Source organism: Zalophus californianus, chromosome 16 (genome assembly GCF_009762305.2).
Source record: "Zalophus californianus isolate mZalCal1 chromosome 16, mZalCal1.pri.v2, whole genome shotgun sequence".
Taxonomy (NCBI): Eukaryota; Metazoa; Chordata; class Mammalia; order Carnivora; family Otariidae; genus Zalophus; species Zalophus californianus.
This window is the reverse complement of record NC_045610.1, coordinates 10,179,418-10,195,404: the sequence shown is the minus strand read 5'-3', so window position 1 is coordinate 10,195,404 and position 15,987 is coordinate 10,179,418. Positions and strand designations below refer to the sequence as shown.

Genomic DNA, 15,987 nt, shown 5'->3' with positions numbered 1-15,987 from the left:
TGTTAGATGAAATCCACTTCTTAGCTACACATAGAATGCATGTAACAACCGGTGTAGAAAAACATCATCTTTTTCATTGGAAACTCATGATCACACAACTGTTCTTGGTTATTGAAACAGATGAACAGCATCATAACCCAATATTAAAAGCATGCGGACTACCTCTAAGATGCCGATATTCGTACAGGAATAATCCCTGCAGCCAGCACCGTCCTGTGACTCAGTCAGCCTCCAACAGAGCAAAGAACAGGAGAGGATCAGAGGAGCGAGTCTCACCTCTGCCTCTCGGGCTCTCCATCCACATCTTCATCCGCACTGCAGGTGGCACTAGAGTCATTGTCTGACTGGGGCTCGGGCCTCTGGGCGCCTATCTGCTGGGCCACCACCATGTCCTCATCTCTAGGCTCTGTCTTCGTGCTGGCTCTCTCCAGGTCTCCTTCTTTGGCATCACCTTCGACTCTGGATGGATTGCTTTCCGGCGCCCCCATCTCAACGTCTACAGAGTCTGATTTGGCAGGCGTGGGGAGGTCAAGAACAGAAGTCACTTCAGCACCGTGCTCCTGCCGTTCGACATCCATCGGCTCTGCCTCCACCGCAATGCTGTCGTTCGCCTGTGTCTCCACACTTTCACTTTCGACTGGTTTTGCACTTTGCACTGCTGAGGAGGGAGATGCACAGGGTACAGGTTCTGTGCTGGGTTCGAGCTCAGCCCCAGGCGCTGCGTTTCCTCGAGAAGTCGCATTGTCAGTGCTATCCTCGTTGGGCTTGACAGCTTCAACTGGTGAAGGAGAAGGAGCACTTTCTGTATCAGAACTATTTTCAGCACCTTAAAGATAATGATACGGCATAAAAATCTGATAATGAACATGTTTCAGGTGGTGACAGAGCCATGCTTGAAAGTAGTTGTTTGGGACGAATGATACTCCTCGGATGGCCTCAGTGAAGTCTTATGGCCACTGGGAAACTAGAGTGTTTGTTCCCAGAGCATGAAAGGGAGAGGTCAAATGATCCTCACCTTCTGAAACGGAAAGCGTAAAAGCTTTTACTATCTAAAAATAATTCGTATGAGGGGCGCCCAGCTGGCTTGGTCAGTGGCGTGTGCGACTCATCTCGGGGTCGTGTGAGTTCGAGCCCCACACTGGGTGTAGAGAGTAACTGAGCAACTAAGAACTCTTAAACATATTTTTTAAATAAATAAAAATAAATAAATAAGTAAATAAATAAAATTTATATGAAATTTGAAAAATGAAGACAGATGAAAACCAAAACTAAACAAGAAACCATTCCCATAAATGGTATTTGGTTTATTTCTACCAGCCTGCGGCTGCACTTTTCCTTTGACCCAGGAAGCCTGACAGTCTAGAACATCATCATCCAATAGGAACATAATATGAGTTACATCTGCTTAAAATTTTAATTTTTCCGGTGGCCACATTAAAAAAGTAAAAAGAGATAAATTAACAACATATTTCACCCAGTAGGTCTGAAATACTATCTTTTTAACATGTAATCATGTGGAAATATAGTGATATAGAAAACTAGTAATAACATTTTTACCTTTTTTTGGTATTAAGTCTTCAAAATCTGATTACATTTTACATGTTCAGCCCATCTCAATTTGGACCAGTCACATTTCAGGAGCTCAATAGCCACATGTATCTAGTGAGTACCACACACTAGACAGGAAAATTCTAGAGTAACATTACATGGACTTTTAATTTAACACTGTAACCCTGGTCTTTCCCCACATCCCTGGTTTCACTTTATAAATATGGTTTTAATCTCTGACATCTTTACCTAGATATTTCAAAGGAATCACAAATTCAGTATTTCCTGCACTAGACGAAGTCTGGGGACTCAACACATCCAAATCAGGTACTTTTCTAGTGTTTACTGTCTAATTAAACCAGAAACCTTTTGAGGAGTAATCTTTTAATTCTCCTCTCATTTATCCCCATATCCTACATAGATAAATATCATAGATTTTCTCTCTAAAAATATCCCTTGAACATCCACTTGTGTTCAATTGCTCGACTGCCCCTGTAGTCCAGAAACAACTCTTCCTATCTTCCACCTCAGACCAGTCTCAACAACACCAGAGGGAGCTTTTTAAAAGCCAAGTCTTACCAAAACTCTTCTGCTCCAGTATTCTCTTCATTCCTGCCACACGGGCCTCATTTTCCACAAAACCTCACAGAAAAAAAGCTACCTGATGTTGAAAGCCAAAACCCATTCAAAACAAAATTAAACTTTCAAAGCCAACAACAACTTGCAGAAAAAAATAAAACGAAATCTAATATTTCTGAAACTCCTGGAAGGTATAGAACTTCCTAAGCTTAAAATATGAGCGCCTTCAAAGGAACGTACTTAAGCAGCTCTAATTACATACAAAACTTAAACTCTGGTAATTTAAAAATAAAACAAAAAGTGAATGGGATGGAGAAAATATGTATATACAAAGCATGAACATGTGTAAGATATTATATATAAAGAGCTACTAAAATCACTGAAAATTCCCACTTCATAAGCAGTCAATTCACAAAAGAAATCTTCAGAAACTTTAACAGTAATGTGATTGAAATAAATTAGGAATTTTTAATTAGCAAAAACTCAAGAAAAAATTTACTTTTTCGGAAAGTGGTCATTAATTTGTTCAAGTGACAAAAAGGATTTTATTTCTGTTCTTAAGTTTCTTGGGTTGACATTCTTTTCTACGGGGCTTCTAGCGTCATTAACTTTTACATGAAAACATAAGTGTGACATGTGTGAGTCAGTGTAAAAACTGAAATAAATCGAAGTCATTGCAATAAAGACAGAAACATAATCAATGATACTAACTGGACACATAAAAGGTGGCAGTGATATTGATGCACAGACAGCTTACTGATGCCGGACTGACATCTGATTTGACTTTAAGATTTTATTTATTTGAGAGTGAGCGAGCAGTGGGGGTGGCGGGGGTGGCGGGGGGAGGGAAGGGCAGAAGGAGAGAGAGAATCTTAAGGAGGCTCCATGCTCAGTGCAGGGCTCGATGTGGGGCTCGATCTCACGACACCGAGATCATGACCTGAGCCGAAATCAAGAGTCCGCCGCTTAACCGACTGAGCCACCCAGGCGCCCCTGAACTGCCATTTTAAAGATCTTCTGGTTGTACCAACTGGACCATCACAGGTGCTACATACGTATTTGTTGACTGAATGAATAAATACATTGTGCTCAAGTTTAAGGTCTCTATGAAAACAGTGAAAGAACTGTTTCCTTAATGAAGCAATTCTTAAATAAAATGACTAAGCTAGTAATTACATATTTGAACTAGTCGAAGTCACAACTAAATTTAAGATTTTAAGATACCTTCACTGTCTTCTGGATTTTCTTCTTCATTAGAAGCTTCAATATCTTCATCCTCCTGAGCAGAAACAGTGGAAGCTACACTTTCACACTGGGACACGTCTCGCTCTTCACGGGGCTTCCGTGAAGTCTGAAGGAGTAAAAGAGTGTTGAATTAAATTACTCATGATTTAAATAGCTCAAAGAAAACAAAGGAACATTCTCAGATCTGAAATAACACAGAACACTGATACACACATATTTAACAAGAAGGCTGCCTGTCTGACAACTGTTCTGGTAAATATTCGGTTGCCTCTAGGGAACCACTAACTGGCCTTTTGTGTGGATGGAGTGCTCTCATCAAACTGATCAAAAGTTACATTTGGACCATTTTTCAAACTGCTTGCCACCATACATGTACAAAGAGCCAAAAATTACAAAACTCCTGCTAGTCTTCCTCTCCAAATAATGTATTTTTCTAATAAAAATAACATATGCCTTTGTTTTCTATTAAAAATAAGATATTCATTGGACTGTGGAGACACAGAAAATTGCTAAGAAAAAACAGTAATGGCTCATAACTGCAGCAGCTAGAGATTCTAACTATGCTGATACATTTCCTTTCAGTCTTTTATACGCGTATACGTATGTTTATGTCTAGTACATGTAAATAAAACTAGGACTGCCCAATGTAGTTACCTATCCTACTTTTTTTAACCTTAATCATGAAATGAACATACCTTTACATTATAAATTCTTTAAAATTACTATATTAATGGTTCCATGAAAGCACTCCGTACCAATAGATATTTAAAATTCTCCTATTTTAAGGTATTTAGTCAATTTTAATGTTCTGCACTAATAATGCTGCAATAACCTCCCTTCCCTAACATTAAGAATTATGTGATTTCATAAGCAACAACTGATCACTGGTGTCACCAACCACCACTGGATTTCTTTTACTATTTTCTATTACTATTTACTATTTACTATTACTACTATTACTATCTACTATTTTCTTTTACTACTACTTTTACTGAATTTCTTTTACTATTAATGAGAACATATTCCCTTTTCCTTTAACAGGATTTTTCCTTCCACAAATAATGTGTTTACATAAAACTGCTCATTCTTCTACTGGGATCACACATCTGTAAGAGCGTATGTGCATATATTTAAGTGTCAGACATCAGCTATTTATTATATTTTTAATCTCATGTTGCTAATTATGAAACGTAAGATCTCCTGTCTTTGCAGACCCGAAGATCCCAGCCCTGGCATCTGCTCTGTTCTCCGCCTCTTACCGAGCCTGTACTCAGCAGCCTTTAGTTACAGGCCTCCCCCGGGGACACTCCTCACAGAGGAAAATAAATTATTGCTACCCCAACTGTTAATTATGTGTTAGGATCCAACCTAAAGCAGTAACTAAGTCAAGAGGAAAAAAAAATCACGTCCCAGTGTCCGTCATAGAACTAGGTGTAATTCTGAGGCCAGAAAAAATTCATCACTACATTCCTCACAGGAATGCAAGGGGAGAGAATCCTCTGGCCACACTCTTTAAAAAGCTTTAGGAAGACTGCATGAAGGCTGCAATATTTTTTGGAATTAGATAGTAGCTCATATAGGGATTTTTCCAGTGTCGAGGCTGTATCCCTCCTTTGCCAATATCCACCCGTGCTGTTTGGTATTTCCACTGATGAATATACAAAAGACAATGTTTCACCACCACCATGTGACATTCCTCTGTTCACATGCAATCATCTACTACTTCTCCAAGCATTTTCTTCACTGTATGATAGTACTCACTAATATTTAATGTAATAATTCAAACCTATGGAAATGTAACACCTCTTTATCTTGCACTCCGTTTTAATAGATATTAGACATTTTGTCACATTTTCTTGAAACCTTTTTGAAAATGATAAAACACTCAAAAAGAAAAAACAAAAACAAAAAAACCTCCCGAAGTCCGCTGTCCCTAACAAGAAGTTTTAAAGACACTGGTGATGGTTAATTTTATGTGTCATCTTGGCTGGGCCACAGCACACAGACATTTGGTCAAACATTATCCTGGATGTTTCTCTGCAGGTGTTTTTTAGATGAGATTAACAATTCAACCAGTGGACTTCTGAGCAAAGCAGATGACCCTCCGGAATGTGGAGGGGGTAGGGGGGCTTCACCCAACTGATGGCCTTAATAGAACCAAGACTGATGGCTCCTGGCTCTCCCCCTCCACCCCTCATACCCCCAGCAAGAAGGGAGTCTGCCAGCAGATCGCCTTTGGACTCCAGCTACAACTCTTCCCTAAGTCTCCAGCCTGCCATCCTGCACCGTCAGATGCAAGTGTCCACAGTCACAGGAGCCAATTTCTCAAAAATAAATCACTCGCTCATATTCTCTCTCTACACACACACACCCCCCCGTTGGTTTTGTTTCTCTGGAGAACTCTGACTTATCTTTTAAAAACATGTCTGATTTATTCTTTACTTGATTTTTTTTCCCCAAACATCGTAAGTGGTATTTGATGAAGTCAAGTCTCTCTTGTCAGAAGAGCTTTTATTACTTTCTTCCCTTTGTTTTAGTTTCTACAACACATTTTTAACCTTTATATCTTCATTTTTAACATTAAAAGGTCTTCTGTATATAACTTTTAAAATCAGTCAATGTTATATTTCATATACTCATATTTACTAAAAGTCCAAACCCTAACAAATTTAAATATCTACCCTTTTATTACACATTCTATCATTCTTCAATGAGTCTCAAAATTTTTTGGTCTAAGGATACAGTACTCTTAAAGTATTCAAGACCCTAAGGAGGTTCTATTCATGAGATATATATAATGATACTTACTATATTTGAATTAAAGCAAAAATATTTAAAATATTTATTAATTCATTTAAAAATAACAAACCCATTACATGTCAACATAAAAAATACTTTTAATACAAAGTAACTACATTCCAAAACAAATGGATAATTTAGTAAAAAAGTAGTTTTTTGGGGCACCTGGGTGGCTCAGTCGTTAAGTCTGTTTGCAACTCAGGTCATGATCCCAGGGTCCTGGGATCGAGCCCCATATCAGGGGAAGCCTGCTTCTCCCTCTCCCCCTCCCCCTGCTTGTGTTCCTGCTCTCACTAACTCTCTCTCTCTCAAATAAAGTCTAAAAAAAAATTAAAAATAAAAAATATTCTGCACATCTTTTATCCATACATGACATCCACTGTGACATCACAAATTGGTCATCTGGAAATTATGGAGTTACACAGATTTTTCAAATCTGCATACATTTCACTGTATGTCAAAATATCATATTAGTTATTACTGTCACTGATCTCATCAGAAAAGTCTTTGAGTATTAGGAAGATATTAAGCTTATGGTGAGGAAGACAAAGTTTCCATTTTTGCTTAAAAGCTCGAAGTTTAAAAGTGGCAACAAATACTTCTGCTTGCTTTCTTTGAAAGACAGTCTCACTCATTTTCAAGAAAATGTCTGCCAAGGATCCAAGTCTGAAAAACCATAGTTTTTCTGTCATTTTTCCAATTAAAACTGAAACTCCATTAAAAAAAGGGAGGCTAGTTCAGCTTGGAACTCAAACAATAGCAAAAGTCCTTTCCCTCGACAGAACCAGCATACTCTGGTATGGAGCAGAAGGGCTTTATGCACACTTCTCATTTCATCATACACATGGACTCAAGGGTCAAGATTTAATAAAGCTAATTTTTATTGCTTCGCCAAGGACAAGTGAAATTGGCATATTTGTTGTTAAACTGCAAATGCCTGGAGATGAAGAATACACTGAGTATTTAGCACAGTGGTGCCCTGCCATGATTCATGCTAAGGCACCAACATTTTCTCTCACAGCTCCTTGGACACCGTCCATGCAAATCTAACGCAGTGGAAAAAAGTAAGTAACATCTTAGTATTGGTACAAAAACAGTTCTGGCCTCATGGAATCCTCAAAGAGCTCTGCAGACTTTGAGAGCATTGGAACTTCCTCGTTAAGGAATTTTCAATAATTTACACTTTCTGATTTTACTATTTATCTCAGGGACTCTTTCTTTCTGAGAAAATGGTTTTAATATGCCATATCGATTCATTCAACAAGGTCAACAGAACTCCAACTAAACTTTTCAATTCAAACTCTAAAATGTTTACATTTTTCAAATCCCATCTATCGTAATTCAAAAGTACTGAACTGCCATTCCTACTGACGGGAATTTTGTTCCTTGGGCAGTCATCAGAGAAAAAGTCAACTTGTGCAGAGAAACTAGCATATCCCTCACAGGTAAATGTAATAAATAAAAATACAGGATACAAAAAACTTTCTCTCAAAGCCAGTATTTGAAGCTCAAAAACAAAACGAAACAAAAAACTATTGGTTAAAAACTAAATCAGTTAAAAATAAATAAATAAATAAATATTCACCACCTCTGATATACTCACTTTCTGTTTATGCTGTTGCAAAAGGTTGTCAAGATTATGTCGCCTTTTATAGTTAAAATAGAAGTTTTTGCACTGTGCTTCACTTTTAGTCCCCACCATTTTGGCAATCGCTGCCCAGTTACGACCATGTTCTACAAGACCTATATTTGAAAAACAGACCAAAGATTAATTGAACAATCACCTGATAAAGCAAACAAGAGAAATAATAAAATCAACTTAATTACAGTCTTCAAAATCATTAACACTAAAAATGTGATTTCAATTATTTATTGATATATTTTAATACATACTTAAATATGTATTGACACGAAATTCAATGACAGCTCTATCTTGCCACCCAAATTTAAAACATGTCATTAATGGAAGGGCTCAACTTCACCCTTGTTATGTATCTCCCAGAGAGCTAGGACGTCAGACACACAGTAACAACTCAAACAACTTATAAACTGAGTGATGAGATACTTCTAAGTCTTTGGAAACAGTGTATCAATATAAAGTTAATAAGGTAATCTTATAAATAATTAACACAAAATAAAGATATACATGACTATATTTATAATCAGCATGTCTTCAATCCATTCACAATCAAGAAATGCCCTCAAAAAAATTAACCAGTTTTAAAAACAGCAACAACAACAAACCTGTGGTAATACAATGCATTACAGAAATCTATGCAACCTGACACTTTTTAACCAAATAATGTATGTACATACACATACCTATGTACAAGGAATATGGGTATATAAATGCACGTATACACAGAGAGCTATACAGACAGGGATATACTTAGACACAGGTGTATCCAAGCATGAATTTCCAGTACAAATTTAACAATTTATAGAAAAACATCACTTTTTCAAGGTTAATGCGAGTAGCTTCCTTAATAATGACAACTAGAAGTTCACTTCCAAATCCTTCTGATACATGAACAGAGCTGAGAAGAGTCCTATGGAGGTGTATCTACCTGAAAAAGATCGCTCTATGATGTAGCTAATATCTACTTTACTCCACTGACATTCTGATAACAGATGAGAATAAATTAGTCAATCTTTTTTTTCTTTTTTTAAAAAATGTGAATCTTTTTTTTTTTTAAGATTTTATTTATTTATTTGACAGAGAGAGACACAGTGAGAGAGGGAACACAAGCAGGGGAAGTGGGAGAGGGAGAAGCAGGCTTCCCGCGGAGCAGGGAGCTGGATGTGGGGCTCGATCCCAGGACCCTGGTCATGACCTGAGCTGAAGGCAGACGCTTAACGACTGAGCCACCCAGGCACCCAAAAATGTGAATCTTTTAAAAAGTTATACATGTAATCATGACAAGTCACGAATTTGCTAATCATGACAAATAAACGTCAAATAAAAATATTGTGAGCACAGAACACATTAAACTGCTTTATTTTTGGTAAAGTTGGTTTATATGACTCTTAAATGTATCATTCATTACCTATTAAATAGAAAATAAATCTGAAATGTGTCACTAAGAAGTCCACTTATTTACAATAATTTCTGTTTCGAATTGTAAGGTAAGTACTTAACTCCAAAAAGGGTTGGCTAATCTTTCTCAAAATTATTTTATTTAAAACAAAAACTATTGTTCATTTATAAACCAATTATTTATCCTATTAGAAATTCTACTTCAATTTCAAATTATACTATCTTAACAAGCAACAACAGAAAAACACAAGATTCATAATGTTCCAAAATAAGATCAGGGCAATGAGTGGGAGAGACAAAATTCAAACCTCTGTCTGGCTCCAAAGTTCATGCCCTGTCCTCTGAATCGCGGTGCACTTTCTTACTAGTTTATAACCAAATGCCTTACAAATACAAACTGAGGAGATATGTACCACCCTATTAAATCCAACTTTTAAATAACAGAAAATATAGACTCTTCATATTAAAATATCCTCCAAAACACTGAATCACAGCTATTCTGGAAAAGTGAGAATAGTCCACTTGCTCTCCAACAAAATGACATTCAAAATAAAACTGTGCAGGGTGCCTGGGTGGCTCAGTTGGTTAAGCGTCTGCCTTCAGCTCAGGTCATGATCCCAGGGTCCTGGGATCGAGTCCTGCATCGGGCTGCCCCTGCTCTGCGGGGAGCCTGCTTCTCCGTCTGCCTGCCACTCCCCCTGCTTGTGCATGTGCTCTCTCTCTCTCTCTCTCTCTGTCAAAGAAATGAATAAAATCTTAAAAAAAAATAAAATAAATAAAACCATGCAGAGAATCTTAAATCCCTCAAAATTGGGCCTCTTAAGCAAGGCACAGCAGGGTTACCTGAGAGGGCACCACCCCATCATAGAGAACTCGAGTCTACCTCTAAATTCTATTTACCATCGCAGAAGAATTTCCTTCTTTTTTCAATTAAAAAAAATTCATTCCATCTGACTTATTAATAACCCTGAAGAACCTAAAGAACTATAACTTACCTTTTTTAGCGACTTCCATTTCTTCTTCTGTCCATCGAGAGGTTTCTACAGGCTCTGTGGAAACTGAAATAGAGAGAGAGACCTCAGTAAGGCAGAGAAAACTTAAGTTCATTCACAGATGAGATGGCACTGACCTGCCTGTCTGACACAAAGCCTGTCTGAAGCATTAGGTGAAGGAAACTATGGACACAGGACGGGGGCAGGCTCTCCCCACCAACTAAAGGGAACAGTCAAGGCTTCTCCGTTAGGATCTTTCTCAATGGTCTTTGAAGTTCCACCACGTCTACACGTTTGTTGTAGTTCCTATGAAGTCCCACCTCACCACCGCCTTCCCACTATTCCAGCCCCATTCCTCCTCTCCTGAAGTGTCGGAGGAAGAAACAACAGTCCCCCTTCCTGCCCAGGCACCGTTCTCTCCTGCTCTCTGAATCCCCCATCTCGTCCGCACTCCTGGAGGCCCTATGAAACCTAGTGAACACAGATGGACCACAAACTGCACATTCTCCCTTCTACATTAGAAAGGAAAGTAAGACTATCAGACATGAAATGAGCTCCTGCCATATTCCCCTTCTCAATTAATAGTACCACCATCCGTCCAGTCACTTGAATTATTAACAACCCCCTCAGACCGATTTGTTAATCCTTCCTCCCACTTACTACTCACATCCCATGATGTGTGTCAGTTCTAATCTCCCGAACCATCCTCTCCTTGCCTGAGCCACTGTGTACATAGTGACGCCCCTCTGGCTGGTTCCTCTGCCTCCAGCCCCTTACTCTCTCCAACCTGACCTCCACAACTGTCACTAGTTAGCTTTCTAAAACATCAATCTATGTACAGCATTCCTCTATTTAAAAACCCCTGTGAGCTCCCACTTTGTAAGCAAAGCAGGATATAACTCAAACAAGGTCCATCATGATCTGCCCCCATTTGTTTACCTAGTTCTTTTCCTTACATCCTTCCTTGCCATCCCCAGAACCTGGTTTCTTTATGCTTCATGTTATAGTAAAATTGGTACCACTGAACCAATGATGGTAAGCATTATTAACATGATCCCTTTATAAACTAATGAGACTGTACTTAGTAAAAGACAGAAAAATGCTTGGACCCAAGAATTTATTCCTATAAAAAATAATTTAACAGAAAGAAAATGTTCCGTGAATCAAGATCTGTTTTTTTTTTTTTTTTTACTTTAAAAAGTAAATAAAATAGCTATATCTATTAGTTTAAAGATAAGGGAGCAGGGGACAGCCTAATCATTGAGCAACAGGGAATGGTTCAAGAAATTGGGCCTCAGGGAACATGATGCCAACACTTCACAGCCATCAAAAAGCAAAAATGAAGATCACTTAGACTACATAATATTTATAATATATGTCAAGTTAAAACATCAGAAAAAGCATACACACTAAAATTACAACTAAGTAAAAAGAAAAACAGCTATATTAAGATAGCAAGATTGGGGCAGATCTTTTTCAAAAGACACTGATATTAAAGTTTAAAAAACGTAAAGGCACTGAAGAAGTAAAACTTGCACTACTTGCAGATGACATGTTATACATACAGAAAACATAAAAGACTGCTAGAACTGATAAACAAATTCAGTAAAGTCACAGGATACAAAATCAATGTAAGGAAATCTGTTGCATTTCTACACACCAATAATGAAGCAGCAGAAAGAGAAAATAAGAATACAATCCCAGGGGCTCCTGGATGGCTCAGTCGTTAAGCGTCTGCCTTCGGCTCAGGTCATGATCCCAGCGTCCTGGGATTGAGCCCTGCATTGGGCTCCCTGCTCTGCGGGAAGCCTGCTTCTCCCTCTCCCACTCCCCCTGCTTGTGTTCCCTCTCTCGCTGTGTCTCTCTCTGTCAAATAAATAAATAAAATCTTAAAAAAAAAGAATACAATCCCATTTACAATTGCACCCAAAATAATAAGATACCTAGGAATAAACCTACCAAAGAGGTGAAATGCCTGTACTCGGAAAACTATAAAACACTGACAAAAGAAATTCAAGACAACACAAAGAAATGGAGAGACATTCCATGCTAGTGGATTGGGAGAACAAATATTGTTAAAATGTCTACACTACCCAAAGCAATCCACCCATTCAGTGCAATCCCTATCAAAACGCCAACAGCAGTTTTCATAGAACTAGAACAAATAATCCTAAAATTTGTATGGAACCACAAAAGACCCCGAATCACCAAAGCAATCTTGAAAAAGAAAAGCAAAGCTGGAGACATCACAATTCTGGACTTCAAGTCATATTACAAAGTTGGAGTCATCAAAACACTATGGTTCTGGCACAAATACAGACACGTAGATCACTGGAACAGAAGAGAAAACCCAGAGACAAACCCACAATTATACCATCAACTAATCTTTCGATAAGACAGGGAAGAATACCCAATGGGAGAAAGTCTCTTCAACAAATGGTGCTGGGAAAACCAGACAGCAACATACAAAAGAATGAAACTTGGCCACTTTCTTACACCATACACAAAAATAAATTCAAAATGGATTAAAGACCTAAATGTGAGATCTGAAACCATAAAAATCCTAGAATAGAACACAGGCAGTAATTTCTCTGACGCTGGCCGTAGCAACTTTTTTCTAGATAGGTCCCCTGAGGCAAGGGAAACAAAAGCAAAAATCAACTATTGGGACTACATCAAAATAAAAAGCTTCTGGGAGGCCTGTGTGGCTCCCAGTCAGTTAAGCATCCAGCTCTTGATTTCGGCTCAGTCATAATCTCAGGGTCGTGAGATAGAGTCCCGCGTCAGGTTCTGTGCTTGGTGTGGAGCCTGCTTGGGATTCTGTCTCTTCCCCTACCCGTCCCTCTCTAAAAAAAAAAGTAAATAAAATTTAAAAATAAATAAATCAATAAAATAAAAAGCTTCTGCACAGCAAAGGAAACAAAACTAAAAGGCAACCTACGAAATGGGAGAAGATATTTCCAAATGACATATCTGATAAAGGGTTAGTATCCAAAATATATAAAGAACTTATAAAATTCAACACCCACAGAACAAATAATCCAATTAAAAAATGGGCAGAAGACACAAACAGACATTTCTCCAAAGACATACAGATGGCCAAAAGACCCATGAAAAGATGCTCAGCATCACTCATCATCAGGGAAATGCAAATCAAAACCACAATGAGATACCACCTCACACCTATCAGATGGCTAAAATCAACAGCACAAAAAACAACAGGTGTTGGCAAGGATATGGAGAAAAAGGAACCCTCTTGTACTGTTGGTGGGTATGCAAACTGGTACAGCCACTCTGGAAAACAGTCTGGAGGTTCCTCAAAATTAAAAATACAACTGCCACCCAGGGCGCCTGGGTGGCTCAGAGGGTTAGGCATCTGCCTTCAGCTCAGATCATGATCTCCGGGTCCTGGGACTGAGCCCCATGTTGGTCTCCCAGCTCAGCTGGGAGTCTGCTTCTCCCTCTCCCTCTCCCTCTCCCTCTGCCTCTGCCTCTCCCCCTGCTTGTGGTCTCTCTCTCTCTCTCCCCCAAATGAATAAATAAAATCTTAAAAAAAAAACCAAAAAACAAAAATTGCCATATGATCCAGCAATCACACTACTGGGTATTTATCCAAAGAATACAAAAACACTAATTCAAAGTGATACATGCATCCCTATGTTTATAGGAGCATTACTTACAATAGCCAAGATACAGAAGCGGCCCAAGTGTTTATTAACTGATGAATGGATAAAGAAGATGTGGCATGTAGATACACACACATACACACATACACATACATACACCATGGAATATTATTCAGCCACTAAAAAAGAAGGAAATCTTGCCATTTGCAATGACATGGATGGAGCTAGAGAGTATAATACTGAATGCAATAAGTCAGAGAAAGATAAATACCATATCTCACTCATATATGGAATTTCAGAAACAAAGCAAATAAGCAACGGGGTGGGTGGGGAAGGGAGAGAGAAATAAACCAAGAAACAGACTCTGAACTATAGAAAACAAACAAGCTCACCAGAAGAGAGCTGCAGGGTGGGGGGCGAGGGGAGGTGTAGATATGAGTGAAAAGGGTGATGGGGATTAAGGAGTGTACTTCTCAAGATGAGCACCGGGTGATTACAATAAAACCTCAAAAAAAAAAAAAAAAAGTAAAGGCAGCCTTCCAGACTATTTGTACGTCGTCGATATTGGAGGACCCCCCTGCTCTACAAGAGAACCCTGCACTGCAAGAGAACCCCGCACAAAATCCCGGCCTGTTCGCTCCCATCTTGCGCACTCACTGGGTTCTGGTGGGGGTGGCAGAGGCGGCGGGGGCTCCTCAGTGGCCGCAGCGGCCGCAGCGCTGGCCGCCGCCGCTTCGTTGGTCATGGACCGGGTGATGCGGCCCTTTCTGCGGCCCTGACTGTTGGCGGTCTTTCGTCCCCGGGGTGTGGCCTGCTCTCTCTCCTCCGTTTCTTCTGCTGTACCTTCCGTCTTGTCCTTTTCCTTGGCATTTTCTCTGGAAACAGAAACAGACGAAAAGTTTGTGTGATTTGGAAGTATACGTGCATCTAAGAAAGTTGAGGCTTGGATTTTTTTTTTTAATAGAAATTAAATAAGACTACCCAGTCTCTCAAGTTACTGAAAATGAAATTTATGAAAAATGCTGTCATGCCCCAATTTTAAAGGGTTTTGGCTGGCTCAAATTAAGATATTTCACAAAGGTCTGTTTTATTCCTCAATGGACTCAAAATTCAAACACGTTTCAAATCACCTTACTACGTATGAGAACACCCTACGAGGAAGTAAAGGATGGCAGCAGAAAAGCCCCTAGACCTGCAATCCAGAGGCAGTGGGGTACACCAAAAGGCAAGAGTCTGGGATTTCTTGCCTTGGCTCCAAGGTAAGTTTTCTCCTCTGTGAAATGAAGAGGCTGAAACAGATACCCTTTCCATAGTAATAATCTACAATACTGCTTCATTAAACCAGGCTCAGTATTCTCAACCATCTCCAATACTAATTATGTGCAAACAGGCCGGTGTGGCCCAGAGGTTATAATGGAGAACGGTCTAGAGCCAGGCTGCCCAGGTTGGTACCAGAGCTGTGTGATTTACTAGCCATGTGACCTGGGACAAGCGACCTCCCCTCCACAGCCTCTGTTTTTCTCATCTATAAGGGAGAATAATAATAGTATGTTTCATAGAGCTGTCGCAATGATTAAAAGAGTTAATCTATATAAAATGCTCAGAACTGTGCCTGGAACACAGTAAGCATCATATGTATGTAATTTGCTGTTATTAAGACTAAACCTACCTCAGCCACTTAGGAAAAACTCCATCAATAAATAAAGGGTCATTACTATTAGTAGCAACAGTACTGCATGTAACACTAGAGGCCTATTCTCTATACGTATCTCCCAGGATTGTTAGATTTAAAAACAAGGCCCCTAATGTACATTTCTGCAAATGAATGGAGAGGTGGCAATACTCAAAGACTCAACTGCTCTTGCTTAATGGGAGGTGTTGATTTTTTTCAACACTTCAAGCAAAGATCTGTTGTAGCTTACCAAGCTTACCCCAATAAAAAAATTCTTCAAGAATTTTCCCCCTTTGGTCCTGAACTGCCCCTGAAGTTACCATGCAGGCCTCTTTCTCCACTTCCTTATTCCCTTAGCAATCTGGCTACTACTACAGTCTCATCTTAAAGATGTTTTGTCAAAAGTCACCAATGGGGAAAAAAAAAGTCACCAATGACTCACAAACTGCAAGTTCAGATGACCTTTTCTCAATTCTTGTTGCACGGATC

General features: G+C 39.0%; 1 protein-coding gene across 20 annotated transcripts in view; it reads right to left on the bottom strand.

The window, feature by feature from the left end:
* Window positions 1-15,987, bottom strand: part of NCOR1 (nuclear receptor corepressor 1) — a 152,108-nt gene that overhangs the window by 51,845 nt on the left and 84,276 nt on the right. For 18 of the 20 annotated variants that reach the window (XM_027625485.1, XM_027625486.1, XM_027625496.2 and 15 more), the window contains 5 exons: window positions 14,484-14,701; window positions 10,204-10,266; window positions 7,775-7,914; window positions 3,352-3,478; window positions 277-826 (listed from right to left, as the gene is read on the bottom strand). In XM_027625485.1, coding sequence (XP_027481286.1) covers window positions 277-826; window positions 3,352-3,478; window positions 7,775-7,914; window positions 10,204-10,266; window positions 14,484-14,701 — 1,098 coding nt within the window. The remainder of the gene's footprint in view (window positions 1-276; window positions 827-3,351; window positions 3,479-7,774; window positions 7,915-10,203; window positions 10,267-14,483; window positions 14,702-15,987) is intronic. The other 2 variants (XM_027625495.1, XM_027625497.1) reach the window with 1 other exon arrangement.